Genomic DNA, 12,467 nt, shown 5'->3' on the forward strand with positions numbered 1-12,467 from the left:
GTGGTGTCAGGATCTTTGTCTTCCAGTCCTGTGCTGACCAGAACCTGCCTAATCCACAAACCCTTATTTCACAGGTGGGTATAGAGAATTAGTCACCGTGGGGATATTCCTGTTCTACATCTCCCTCCTGGTATCCTGAGGGATCTTTCTCAGCTGTGTCCCAGGGCTCACAGCACTGCCTACAGTGAGAAGGAAGACAGTCCCCTTCAGCACGTTATTTTGGGATGGGAAAAGCCTTCCCACATTTCTCCAAAACACTGTAGATCATGGAAGTGTTTTCCTCAGGCAGTGGGTTTTCATGACAGGTCATGCAAGTGTTGTGTAAGGCTTTTACCTTTGATGGCTCTGAAATAATTTGGCCATCCATTTCTCCTGCACCCATGTGCTATGGTCACATAGCAGAAGTCCCTTGTTTAAATTCCCTCCCAAGAGACATTGAACAATTTTTTATGGTCAAGAAAACATGTTTGTGCCTGTCTGGTGAGCCCTCCTTCCAAACATGGCCCAGAGAACTTCACCCTGGCTCAGGGTGAAATTTTTGAGAGGGGACGATGTATCTTACCTGTGTTTCTTTTCACTTCCTGAAGTCAAATGGCTGTTAACAAACCCAAAGGAGGTTCCATTAAACATGAATGACACCCCCACTGCTCCTTTATTACCTGGCAAAAGGGAAGCCAAAAATGACAAAAAATTAATCCACCTCCAGGCTGAGTCTAGCAAAGATAATAAAGCACCTAGCACATGTGAAGTAAAGTGGAGGATGGAGAAGAGAAATTCACTTAACACAGAAAAAATTAGGGCATACAGCACAGATTGTGGGAGCAAATTTTTATGGGTGCTAAAAAAATTAGTTGACGGGAGAGAAGTGCAACTTCCTTGTGAAACCCAAGAAAGAGCAATCCAATAGCCAGTCAAAAGTGTTTGCTGGGAATATAAATATATACATATATATGTGTGTGTGTGTGTGCTAAATATACACACAAATACATTTCCTCTCTTACAGGGTGAAATATAACCAGTGCTAGTGGGATGTAACTTTAGGAGTGTCACATAAATGTTTCCCCAGGAGTGTTGTAGCAGAAGAGCTGTTCCCTGGGGGCTGAGCTGTCCCCTGCCCGTGCCTCACCCAGCGTGTTTGCGATGCCCGTCTTCACGTTGGCTGTGCAGATGTGGCTGATGCGGTTCTCGTGCTCTGGCTTGGCCAGGACAACGATCCTGATGTTCCAGAGGGTATGGATGGCTATCTGCAGGAATGGGAAGGGTAGAGGTTATATTTCTGCAAATACTTGCCAAGCTGCACTGTGGCTGCAGCCTTCCTGACTCCTTTGATTGCACTTCTACAGAAATTTTCTTCCTGTGCTCAGGATATGTTTTCAGTCATTTTAATCAATGCTGAAACCTTGCTATTTTCTCATCCTTTTTTCTAGTTAATCTTTGGATTATCTTACTTGCACAAAATAGTTTCCCAATCACAGTGAGAGTTAGCTTTCCAGATATGCTTAGATTTGTTTCTTGACATCACTGAAACCCAGGAATGTCCAAAGCTAGTCTTATTAAGGTTCAAGTTTCTTTTATGAAAAAGTTTTTCTTCTCTGCCTGTGTACTGATACATCCTACTTTGAAAGTGCAATAGTCTAGGATGAGATCTAGGCTACAATTGGCTCAGAAAGTTTAACAATCTCCTGCTTTTTGACCTGAGTGCTCAACAATCTCCCCTTGCTCATAGGCTGGCAGGGTCCCTGTTTTGGCCGTGGGGAGGTCACTGTCCATAGCAACAGGTCCACCCAGGGGGGCATCTTGTGGAGCCCACAGACATATTCAGTGCATTCTCCTTCACCCAATGCAATGAAAATAAAGGGAGAACTAGGGAGGAAGTACAGGCAAAATCCCACTTATTCACACCTCTTTTATTTGTACAACATGTACACTCTCATCTCCTGAGTTCCATGCAATAGCTGGAATAACCACTCACCACTTTGAAGCTGATACTGGTGATTTCCTGCAGAGATTGCCTTAGGGTCTCCAGCCATTCCTTCTCCCCCTGGGGATCCTCCTGGGTGCCAATCACATAGATGTCATGAGGGATGTAGTCAGCAGTGTCATCACGGGTCCTCCCCTGCCCCTTGGAGAGGAACCAGGAGGTGATCTTCTTTGGGGCTGGGGCTGCACCTTTTATTAAAACATTAAACACCAAAGGAAGTCAGAGCACGTCCTGTCAAAATCAGGATGAAGATAACACACAGGGACAGAAATTACAGGCTTCATATCTCATATCACTTTTGTATCAGCCAGGGAACCCTATTCTAAGATGACAATGATGTTACCCCCACCTGAGGCACTGAGAAAGAAGTGATTCTGCTTTCACCACCTTCGTCTTGTTGATCAGTTTTCCAAGGCCTATGCTAGCCAGGAGTAAAGGCAGGGAGCTATACTCCTCCTGGCCTACCACTGCCTTGACCTTATTCCTTAAGGATGCTCAAACACAGACAGCTCAGCTCACAGCAGCTGAATCAGGCTTCTGTCCCAAAAGGGAGAAAAAAACCCCCTATATTCCACTGTCCTCAACCACACCTTGTCCCCTTCTCTGTACCACAGACACTCAGCTGTCTTCCCACGCTGGACATGAACTGTGCCTTGTCAAATGACAGCAGCTGATGTGCAGCTTTGTCACAGCATAGGTCACAGCATATGTGGCAGTTGAGACAGCCATGTTACACAGAGTATCACCATACAATTTCAGAAATCTTCAACCCTTACAGACTAACACCACATCACTTCAGAAGGCTGCAAGCATCTGCCCTCCTTGCTCTTTAGCCCAACCTTTTATCCCCTCCTGTTGATGCACTGCCCCTGTGTGCCCTCTGTTCCCTTTGGTGGTTGGTCAGTGCCCCTGGGCACTCCCTGGCTCATTGCTGTCAGTGCTGCTCACCTGCTGCTCACAGCTGTGCCCACTGGGGATGAGGCTCAGCCCCACTCCCAATTGCTCCTGTCCTTTCTGCAAGGTGGGCAATGCTGTGCACTTCTGCACCAGCTTTGTGCCAGCCACAATTCCCTGTCACTTGAGCAATCCTTCAGAACCCAACACAGAGAGTCTGGAGCTCATAGTGCCCAGCTGAGCACACCTTTAGGCAGTGTCTGAAGGAGTGCCCATACCCATATTCCAGGTGCCAATGAAGATGGTGATCATATCAGGCTCTGGTTGTTCCGAATGCTTATTCTTCATCTGCTGCAAAAGCTGGCAGAACCCTTCTCTCTTCTAGACAGGGAAGAGCAGAGAAAATTAATGAGATACTTAACTCCTCTGACATGACCTCTTGAAAAACCTGCTGAACCAGGAAATTCCCAGCACACTTGAAGGGCAGATGAGCTCTGCACTATCCTGAAACCTTCCAAGAGACTGCCTTTCCTGTGGGGCTTTTTTAGGCATTTAGCTTGAGCACTGCTATAACAAATGCTGAACTGGTCAGAAAAAAATCTTTTCCTCCCTCTTTGTCTATAAGAACATTTTCACAGTGGCCATCTTGACTTCTTGCTTCTCCCCATTGCTTGCTCTGTCCTTCTGCCTCAGTCACAGCACTTAGGTGTCTGAGACCCTTTATAAGACAGTATACTTGCTCATTTTCTGGATGTTTCCAGAACAAAGAAGAAATTTATTTTTTACAAAGGCAACTACTGTCCTTCAACAGTTCCACTTTCTACCAAGGAATGCTCCATATTCCATTCCCACCCAGCTACCTGCTCCAGACTGGCAGGAAAGAAACACCATGTACATACCTTGGAATCAGAAAAAATATATTCCTTCCGCTGTGTTTTTTCTTTTTCTGTTTCCAGAACAATAACCAGCTTGTTTGGAACCTTCTGGGACTTGATGAGCTGCAAGACTGAACACAGGTTGAGTGTCACGAGCTGCAGTCACTGAAATAAGGGTCCCACTAAAATGAACAGAACTCTGCTCAAAGGATTGGGATTTCCATGGTCTTTTCTGTCTGTGCAGTTTGCCTTGCAGACCTGCATTTTAAAGTTGCTTAACCCTGTTCTCAATTGAAACAGGTTTGGACTCCAAGTGAAGAGTACCCTCAAAACTCTTCTGCTCGGAGCTCTTTTCCATCCCAAGCCTGGCAGTGTGAAATAAAGCCTTAACTTTGTGCAGGCAATCCCCCTGTATCCTGAGCCAGCCTACATGTGTTCCTTCCCCATCTGTGAAAGAGGATGTAAAACTTCATTTGGTGGTAAAGGTGATTGCTCCCATCTAAAATAGCAGCTAATTATTATGAACACCAGGTGGAGAAAGCCATGCATGAAAGCTCATCGTTTCAATTACTGCCAGCAACAGGTTGATTTTCTAGCAGGAAAGAGCCCAAGGGTATAATCTACTCTCTCACAAATCTCTTTGTCTGAACTTCAGTGAGCTGCCTGTTCAGAAAGAAAACAGAAAAAAAGGAAGTTGTTTGAATCAGGCAATCACAGACCAAACTGGTGTTGCTCGTGATGAGAGATACCAATCTACGTACAAAAAAATCAAGGGAAAAATGTTACTGAAACTGAATGTCTGGCTTTTTACCATCAAAAAATCATCACAGAAGTCAGCATGTTCCTGCAGAATGCTGGGTTGTTTTTTTCAAGTGGCATTGTTTTTCAGAACAAAAATGGTTCTATTGCAACCAGCTCTATGGGGAATCTTCTACCAAAACCTGCTCCCTTGCAGTGCTGATTCCAGTGTCTTCATTTAGACCAGGAGATTGAGTCTAAAACAATCTATGAAAGCTGGTTATCCCAGTACAGAGATACCTGTGTCTTGCTGACTGGTGCTCATGCATCACCCAGGACCTAGGAGAATTCCCCGAGCCTAGCTCAGAATTTGTGACATTAAGCTGACATCTTACTTTTCTTGTGGGTATAAAATTTGTCTTCTGGACCATCCTTAGATCTCTTGATAATCAGTTTTCCCATTTCCACATCCACTTTGAGTTGCATTTTTGAGAAAATTCCTAGGGAGTCAGTTTTCACCTAGTGGAATACAGAGAGGTTTTCCATGAGGGACCTTCTACACTTCAGTCACATGTATTACAAATGTAGCTCTTCCCTCCATTCCTGGACACATATCATTATGCCAGTCTCACCAGATATCTCAGGCATTTTCACGGTGCCAAACAGCACCCAGGAATAGCTGTTATCTCTGTGGCAGCACAGCAAACTTCCCAGGAGCTGAGATACTGACATAAATCTGCATTACTGTCCTTCCACCTTATGATCAGCATTGTTAAAGGAGTAAATTTACCTCAAAAGTGACAGGGGGGATAAGGGAGCGCCGGTGTGTTGAATCAGGACCTTCAATCAACAGTGTTTTCACCTGTAAAATAATTGTGTGTAATTTATTGCATTTGGTGATTCTGCACTACACTGAGAGTAATAAAATCAGAACAAAGAAATCTTACTGTGGCAGACCACTGCACTGATGATGAACAAGAAACAAACTAGAGGCAAAGAAGGACAAGAAGATGATATAAAATAGCTTGAAAACTCTACCTTTTCTTCAATAGATGACAGCAAAGAAATCAGCTGGTTGAGTTTCAATACAATATTGACTGGACTTGCTTCACCAAGCATCTGAAACCGCAGCACAGGAACAAAAAGAGAGAGGGAGATGGGTGATTACCAGAGCACAGCCTGGAGTGCAGAGCCCAGGAACACCTCACACAGACCAAGGAGCAGCACTTGTACCTTTGCCACTCTGATCTACAGCAGGCATCACAAAACATGGAACTTGCAGAAGTGTGGGAGGCTGGAAGGACAAATCTGCAAACCTGTTCCATAGGGTCAAGGCAGCTGGCCATGCATGGGAGTCAGCTTGCTGCTGGGGGCAAGCTCACATCACCAGGCCTGGGGCTCGGCTTACAGAAGTCCTGGACTTTTGGGTTTCTGTCAGGGAGAGGAAACTCATGGGGACTTACGTGGGCTTGGGAAAAGGAAGGATGTGGCAGTGAAACATCCTGGAGTGAGCTTTATGGAAAAAGAAGTGTGCAGTGCCAGCCCACATTCTGAGGGAGGATGGGGAGGTGGGAGTCCTCAGGCAGTTGGTGGCACTTTCCTCTAGGACAGGAAGGGGGAGCAGGTGGAGAGGGCTATGGGATAAGTGTCACTGTGAGACAGAACTCACTGTGTGCCCTCTGCACTGCAGCAGAATGAGGCTAAAGAGAACAGAAGTGGCGTGTGCCCAGCTGTACCCCACTGGCCATGGCTGCACACCAGAGCCATCCTGCCCCCCTGACAGCCACCCACACACCTGTCCTGCTCTTCCCACCTCCCAGCCCCCTTACCTGGGAGCGCTGGTGGGCACCAGGATGCAGCTGCTGCTCAAACACCTTCTGGATGGACTCCAGAGATGGGAGAGTCCTCGAGGCCTCACTGGGAACACAGACACAGCACAGGCCTGAGGCTGTGGCTGGCTCCCTGGCTCTGTTCATACTCAGATAATGCCACACAGACAAGATGACAGGCACACATTCACACTGGGCACACGCCCACACTGGGCCTGCCCTCGCTATGTGCCCCCTGAGCTGTGGGATGTGTGACAGGAGCAAATCCCAGTGCTTGGTGACATGGTCAAGAGGGCAGTGTGAGCCACACAGCTGATTTTGCCTTGCAAAGCTGGAACATGGCCATTCTGGCTGCTCCTTGGGTTTTGCTTTGGAGGTTCTAACTTCCTAAATCTCCCCAGAAGGGTATCCCAGTCTGGGAAAAACCTGAAGATCTGGTGTACAAGCAGCATCAACCCAACAATGCCAGCTCATAGATCCAAGTGCACTCAAATGCCTCAGAGCCCAGCACAGTCTGGTGCCTCTGAATGCTGCAGCTGTGGGAGCAGCTCAGTTCTTACAGGGCCTGTGCAGCTGCTGAGGACAGTGCTGGGGACTCCATATGAAGAGGAAACTAATTCACAGATTTCATCTCACATGACAAAGAGAGGCCAGGCCCAGCAAGGGGGTGGAAGAGGTGCTTGATCTCCTGAGCAGAATCATTTACAGGTAACAATGACATTCCTCCAGTGCTTCCCAATGAGATTCCACAGGATGCTCATTTGTTGAAACTCTGCTTGTGTGAATTTGGCACAGAAGCTGCATGCTCATAATGACAAGACTTACTACAGCAAGAGCAGCCAGGGAGCACAGGTCAAAAGAAAGGTGATGGTGATGAGCAGCACTAGGATGCTTACACTGTGTCTAGTCAACTGTGGATATTAATGATTTCCCTCACTTTCCTAAGTCTGAATGGACTGGATCTTATTACATCTTTGTTAGGGAAAGTGCTCCAAAGCAAAAGCATGCCTGCCTGAAGATATTTCTCTAGATGCTGAACCAAGGATGACTAATTGCCTAAATTAAACATTCATGTTTGACATTTCAGTCTAAAAGACTTGCTGTGGGACACACAGGAGTACAAGGCACATGTAGGAATCTGGTTCTGCTAATTTTAGTCCTCCAATGCCACTATTTAGCTCTGGATCACCTGGGGCCTGTGTCACTGCAAACAGTTCTGGCCCCAAACCCAAGAGTCCCATTGATTTCTGCAGCCATGGAGTCAGACCCCAGGAGGCTGCAAGCAGTTGCAGGAACACTGGGACAAAGAAGAGTGAAAGAATATTTACTGTGATGTGCAGGCCATCTCTTGAAAACACAGCAGCACCTGTTTGAAGAAACTCAGGAGTGATTTCCCACTGCAAAACTGCCCTCTCTTCACAGTGCAACATGTAGGCTCTGTGTGAGGAGGAGAAGGAACAGCTCCTGCGGGCGTTCAAGCCCACTAAAACCACAAGGTGGTTATAATTACATCTGTAACTTCTTTTGTTTTCTTCTCTTGACAGTATAAATACCTTTAGTGATCTTCATTGAAGTTTCAGAAGCCTGTCCACATGCAATGGAAAGTCACCGGAAATACTACAGAAAATCTGGAAATGTTAAAGATGTCCTGGCAGTTGAGGGAATTATAGCCTTACTGCATCTCCTTTCTTTCATTTCCCCACATGCATTTATGAGGAATAGGGTTGTGAAACCCAGATAAACTTAAGTAGAATAAGAAGTTGGAGATGGGAGAAACCAAACATGATTACAACAGCAGCACCAGAGGTATTTTAGTAACACAAGACTCTCACTTGTGATTTCATTTGATTTGAACTTCCACTGTTCAGGTTTATTCTTATCTGGCCACCTGGGTCTCTCCTCCCTTGCATGTAGAGAAGCAAAACACTCAGGCAGGGTGCAGAAGGGCAGCTCTTGGAACAATCTGTCCTCAGTCCTCACAGGGGCTTGTCGGTGGGCAGCTGGCTTCTAGGAGAACAGGATCAGGCCAGCAGCACAACCAGCCTCACCTCTGCATACACCAGAGAGAAGGGTATGGCAAGCCAGGCAGAGAAGTGTGGAGATAAGAGCCCTCTGCTACTGAGTGCTCCAAAAGCTCTGCACAAGTTTGGGCTGGTGTCTTTGCTTACAATCAGCAAGGGGGAAACAACATCCTTTCACCAGAGAAGGAAGGAGGTCTGCAATGTTCTAGCACCCTGTCAGAGTTTTTCTATTTGTGACATGGAAGGTCTAAAAACAGGAAAAGTAAAATTTGTAGAGTCAAGAGTCTAGGCTTTTTCATTTTTTCATTTCAGCTGGCCTTCACCAACATCAGTGGAATCACTCCAAGTTCACAGTGCATTAGTGGGAAGGAAAATCAGTGTTTAAAATCTAGTTATACACTAATTTGTGCTTGTTTCCATAAATGGCTTGTGCTTGACAATCCTGTGGGTGTCATTTATGCATTACCAAATTATGCAGTTAATCGGTTAGTGCATTTTTTGTTTCGTTTCTTTCTAAACAAGGCATAAAATACAATATTCTGCTGTCTGAAACCACCTAGAAGAAAACTTGATTGTCAGAGCTGTCTCTTCTATGTAGATTTCATATCTTTGGACCAGAATCACAGGTCACAACATCTAAATATACTGGTTTTGAGGGCAAGGCAATTTCCTATGCCAGAAATGAGGGTTCTGAATGCTTGCATGTGGAGCCTTTGTTAGACTACAGTGTTATTGCATTACACTCTGAAAACCAGCTTCTAGTTACCTGAAGAGTCCTTTGCAAAGAGCTGTAAGTAATTTCTTCAGTTGAGGAAGATTGCTTGAGCCAGTCTGCACCATCTCAAAGTCACTGATGATGTGAACTCGCAGGTAATCCTGGATGAGTTTCAGATGCTCGTCAGAGACACTGTGAAGTAAACAGACAGGTCAAAAACCAGCTCTTCTCTCTACTCCCAAATATCAAACAGCTTTCTTATTTTTCTCAAATTCCCACTGTTTAGCCACATGGCTAATAAATCAATTTCTCTCAGATATTACTCATCCTTTATATTAGAAAACTATACCTCAGTGGAGAAAGTGTATGTGTGATTTTAATAATTCAGAAATGTATTTTTTCTAAACAACAGCTGGACTGCATTGACAGCAGTCAATGCACTGTTGATCTGATTCAGTTCTTTATTTGATATACTATCTTTATTATAGTATAAATGAGGAGTAATTTTGTTGAATCAAACAGATCCTCAGCTGTTCCAAAGACAGAGGCCCAGCAAGCACAAACCTGGGCTGAAGGCTGGTTCAGCAGCCCTGTCACTCGCCCTTCCTTACCTGCTTGTGTCCTGGTACTGCAGTCGCTGGAGTAGTGTCTCAGAAAGGGACAGTTTATTCACGTCTGCCACCCGTGGGTTTTCGGGGAGAGAAGAGGCCTCCTTTGTCTCACTGCTCGGCAGTGCCATGAGGATGTTGCGTGGGGGCAGGACAGGAGGTGTGGGTACCAGGTCTGGCAAGAAGGAAAGGAAAGGCACAGTCATTCTAAATTGGACCTCTTGTCCCTCACCCCAGGCAGGGCAGAGCTGAGCCCACCCTGCAGGGGCAGTCTTTGCAGAAGCCATCTCTTCTGACAGGTCTGTGGAGGGATGTCAGAGCTGGGAAGCTCAGGGCTCAGCACAGGCCCAGCTGTGTTTCCAGGGATGGCAGGGGTGTGAGAGCAGCGGGATGAAGTGTCAGGCTTGAACCTCAGTGCAGACAGCACATGCCTCTGCCTCTGTCCTTGCCTGCAGTGAACCCCAGCCAGTTCTGACTCTCCCATCTGCACAGCAGCTGTGAAGGTTAATTTGTTAAGTTGAATATAATGCTTAGAGAACATGGCTAACCCATGTCACTCCCATTATCATGGGGATCTGCTATTGAGGCAGAATGGATGGAGGGACATGATGGAAGTAGTACCAGAAACTGCTAATGGAAAGAACTTAATGGCAAAAGTAAGCAGAGATGGAGGAAATAGATCCCATGACCCAGTGCATAGGGGCTGAATATCCTGCCTTGTATTGTGGACATTGAGTTGGAAGGAAAAAGGATTTTCCTGCCGCTCATTATATCTCCCTCTCCTGGGAGAAGATTAGGTTCATCTCCACTGATCCCAACCATGGTTACCTTTCTTTCCATACCAATTGCTCCAACAGTTTGTTACACATGTTGTATTGTAGCTGGTTGAGTTGTGAGGTTTTGTTTGGTTATTTCCTAATGGTGGAATTTGCATTACAAAAAGACCCCCAGGACTGACCCACTGCTTCTGGGCTGCTGCTGTGATTCAGAGCCACCACAGCACTGAGCCATGGGTGGTTAATCTCCTGGGTGCTCATCTTCTACCTCTGCAGTTTCACATATAAGATGATCAGACATCTGTAGGCCTGATATGGCTCCACCATAATGGCACAAAGTGCCTTAACAAAACTAAATTCTGTACATGAGCAGCCCAGACCCAGTGCTAATCTCTTTTCATCTGAAGGCTCTTAGTCTTGGATAGAACTTCATTCCCTGCTGCTTGCCTCTCTCTGTATTATTTTTGCTGTAGTTCCCTCCACCAGCCCTGGGAGCTGGAGACTCAGTACAACTGGCCAAAAGCCAGGAATATCTTTCCTGAGCAGCTTTGCAAAATTTTGTTCTATTTTTTCCAGAAAATTGCCAAACCAAAATCTTCTAGCTCCTGTTAGATATACAGTGGATTCCATCAAAGGGTTACACGGACTCTGGGTTGCACAGGCACATCAGTCTGCCCTAGTTCACAGGGCCTGTCTGCCTGTCCCAGGGATTGTGTCTTTCAGACAAGTTTGATTGCAGTGCTTATCATTTCCAGACAGACATCACACAGGACAGGAAGGATGGCTCTGTGGACATGACCTTCCTGTAGGAGAACTATGACATATCCAAAGGGTGATCCAGGAAAAATCCAAGGAATTATCTGCGACCAGTGTGTGTCAGAAACACACAGTGGTATTTGATATAAAATAGTTGGGATGATGCCAATCACACCTCTTCATCATACACCTGCCTCTGTACATGGAGTTAGACTGTCTGCCACTGCCAGAGCCCTGCCTTCTGCTTTGGACTGTTGAAAATGTCCCCTAGAGCAGAGCAGCTGAGTGGTTTCAGATACCCCTTAGCAGCTGCAGGAGCATGGCACAGCAGAGAAATGTGCTTCAAGCCCCAGGGGAGCATCTCTGTTTTGAGAGAGGCCCTAAAGATGTAGGATAAGGAGAGGGTACAGAGGTTTGGGAGATGGCTGGACATAAACAGTTGGAGTCCAGATAAGGACATCAGATTAACCACCCCCACACCAGATGCAGTAGACTTCCACAGAGGGTCTCAGTGTATTCTCTCAGGTGAGCTAAACTGATGCTCCAGGTGCTGCACCACAGGAGACATGAGGGTTCACTGCCACAGGGCCTTGCCAGCTCAGGCCTCTCTATGCTCTGCACTATTTTATGGCACAACATGTTCTGATCTCCTGCCTGCACTGCTTATCTCCAGTCAAGAGGTATGAGTCAAGGGTCTGCATCACCAAGTCACATCATGGGTTTCTTACCAGTGTCCTCCTCCAGTTCATCAGCAGCCTCCTCCTCTTCCCGTGGCACTGGATATTTGAGGTGCCATACCAGGCCCATGTTCTCCTTCTTGTAATAATCTATCAGTTCCTCCAGGTTCTGAAAATACTTCACAGGAACACCTTCTGATGCCTGAAACAAAACACAGAGGCAGTCATGGCATGGGATTTCCTACCACACAAACACTGCCCCTTGCAGAAGGAAAAACAAAGCCATAGAGAGAGGAAAACGCCACTGCTGCTGCCCAGAAGAGAACTGCCCATCTGACCACAAGCTCTATGCAGAACAAACACATAACACATTCCAGCCAGAGTCAGCACAGACACCAACCTCAAAGACTCACTGAAGCTAAATAGAAGAGCTCTCTCACTGGGTTCAGGGTGATTGGGTCCACAGCAAAGGAAGATTTTAAAACCAAATAATTCTCCTGGATTAATCTTTGTATTCTCTCCTTTACTGAGCTCAAAGCCCCTAGGCTGTGTTATATTTTCTGGCATCCAGGAAGATTTTTCTGTGAAATTGCAAGG

At 46.1% G+C, this 12,467-nt stretch overlaps 1 protein-coding gene across 1 annotated transcript in view; it reads right to left on the minus strand.

The window, feature by feature from the left end:
- Positions 1 to 12,467, minus strand: part of INPP5D (inositol polyphosphate-5-phosphatase D) — a 49,782-nt gene that overhangs the window by 12,900 nt on the left and 24,415 nt on the right. The window contains exons 3-14 of the mRNA XM_059479579.1: positions 11,922 to 12,072; positions 9,665 to 9,836; positions 9,105 to 9,245; positions 6,318 to 6,405; positions 5,527 to 5,607; positions 5,279 to 5,350; positions 4,884 to 5,007; positions 3,775 to 3,881; positions 3,154 to 3,256; positions 1,973 to 2,169; positions 1,127 to 1,244; positions 563 to 659 (exon numbers count right to left, since the gene is read on the minus strand). Of these exons, the coding sequence (XP_059335562.1) occupies positions 563 to 659; positions 1,127 to 1,244; positions 1,973 to 2,169; positions 3,154 to 3,256; positions 3,775 to 3,881; positions 4,884 to 5,007; positions 5,279 to 5,350; positions 5,527 to 5,607; positions 6,318 to 6,405; positions 9,105 to 9,245; positions 9,665 to 9,836; positions 11,922 to 12,072 (1,451 nt within the window). The remainder of the gene's footprint in view (positions 1 to 562; positions 660 to 1,126; positions 1,245 to 1,972; positions 2,170 to 3,153; positions 3,257 to 3,774; positions 3,882 to 4,883; positions 5,008 to 5,278; positions 5,351 to 5,526; positions 5,608 to 6,317; positions 6,406 to 9,104; positions 9,246 to 9,664; positions 9,837 to 11,921; positions 12,073 to 12,467) is intronic.

This window comes from Ammospiza nelsoni, chromosome 10 (assembly GCF_027579445.1).
Source record: "Ammospiza nelsoni isolate bAmmNel1 chromosome 10, bAmmNel1.pri, whole genome shotgun sequence".
In the NCBI taxonomy this organism is placed as follows: Eukaryota; Metazoa; Chordata; class Aves; order Passeriformes; family Passerellidae; genus Ammospiza; species Ammospiza nelsoni.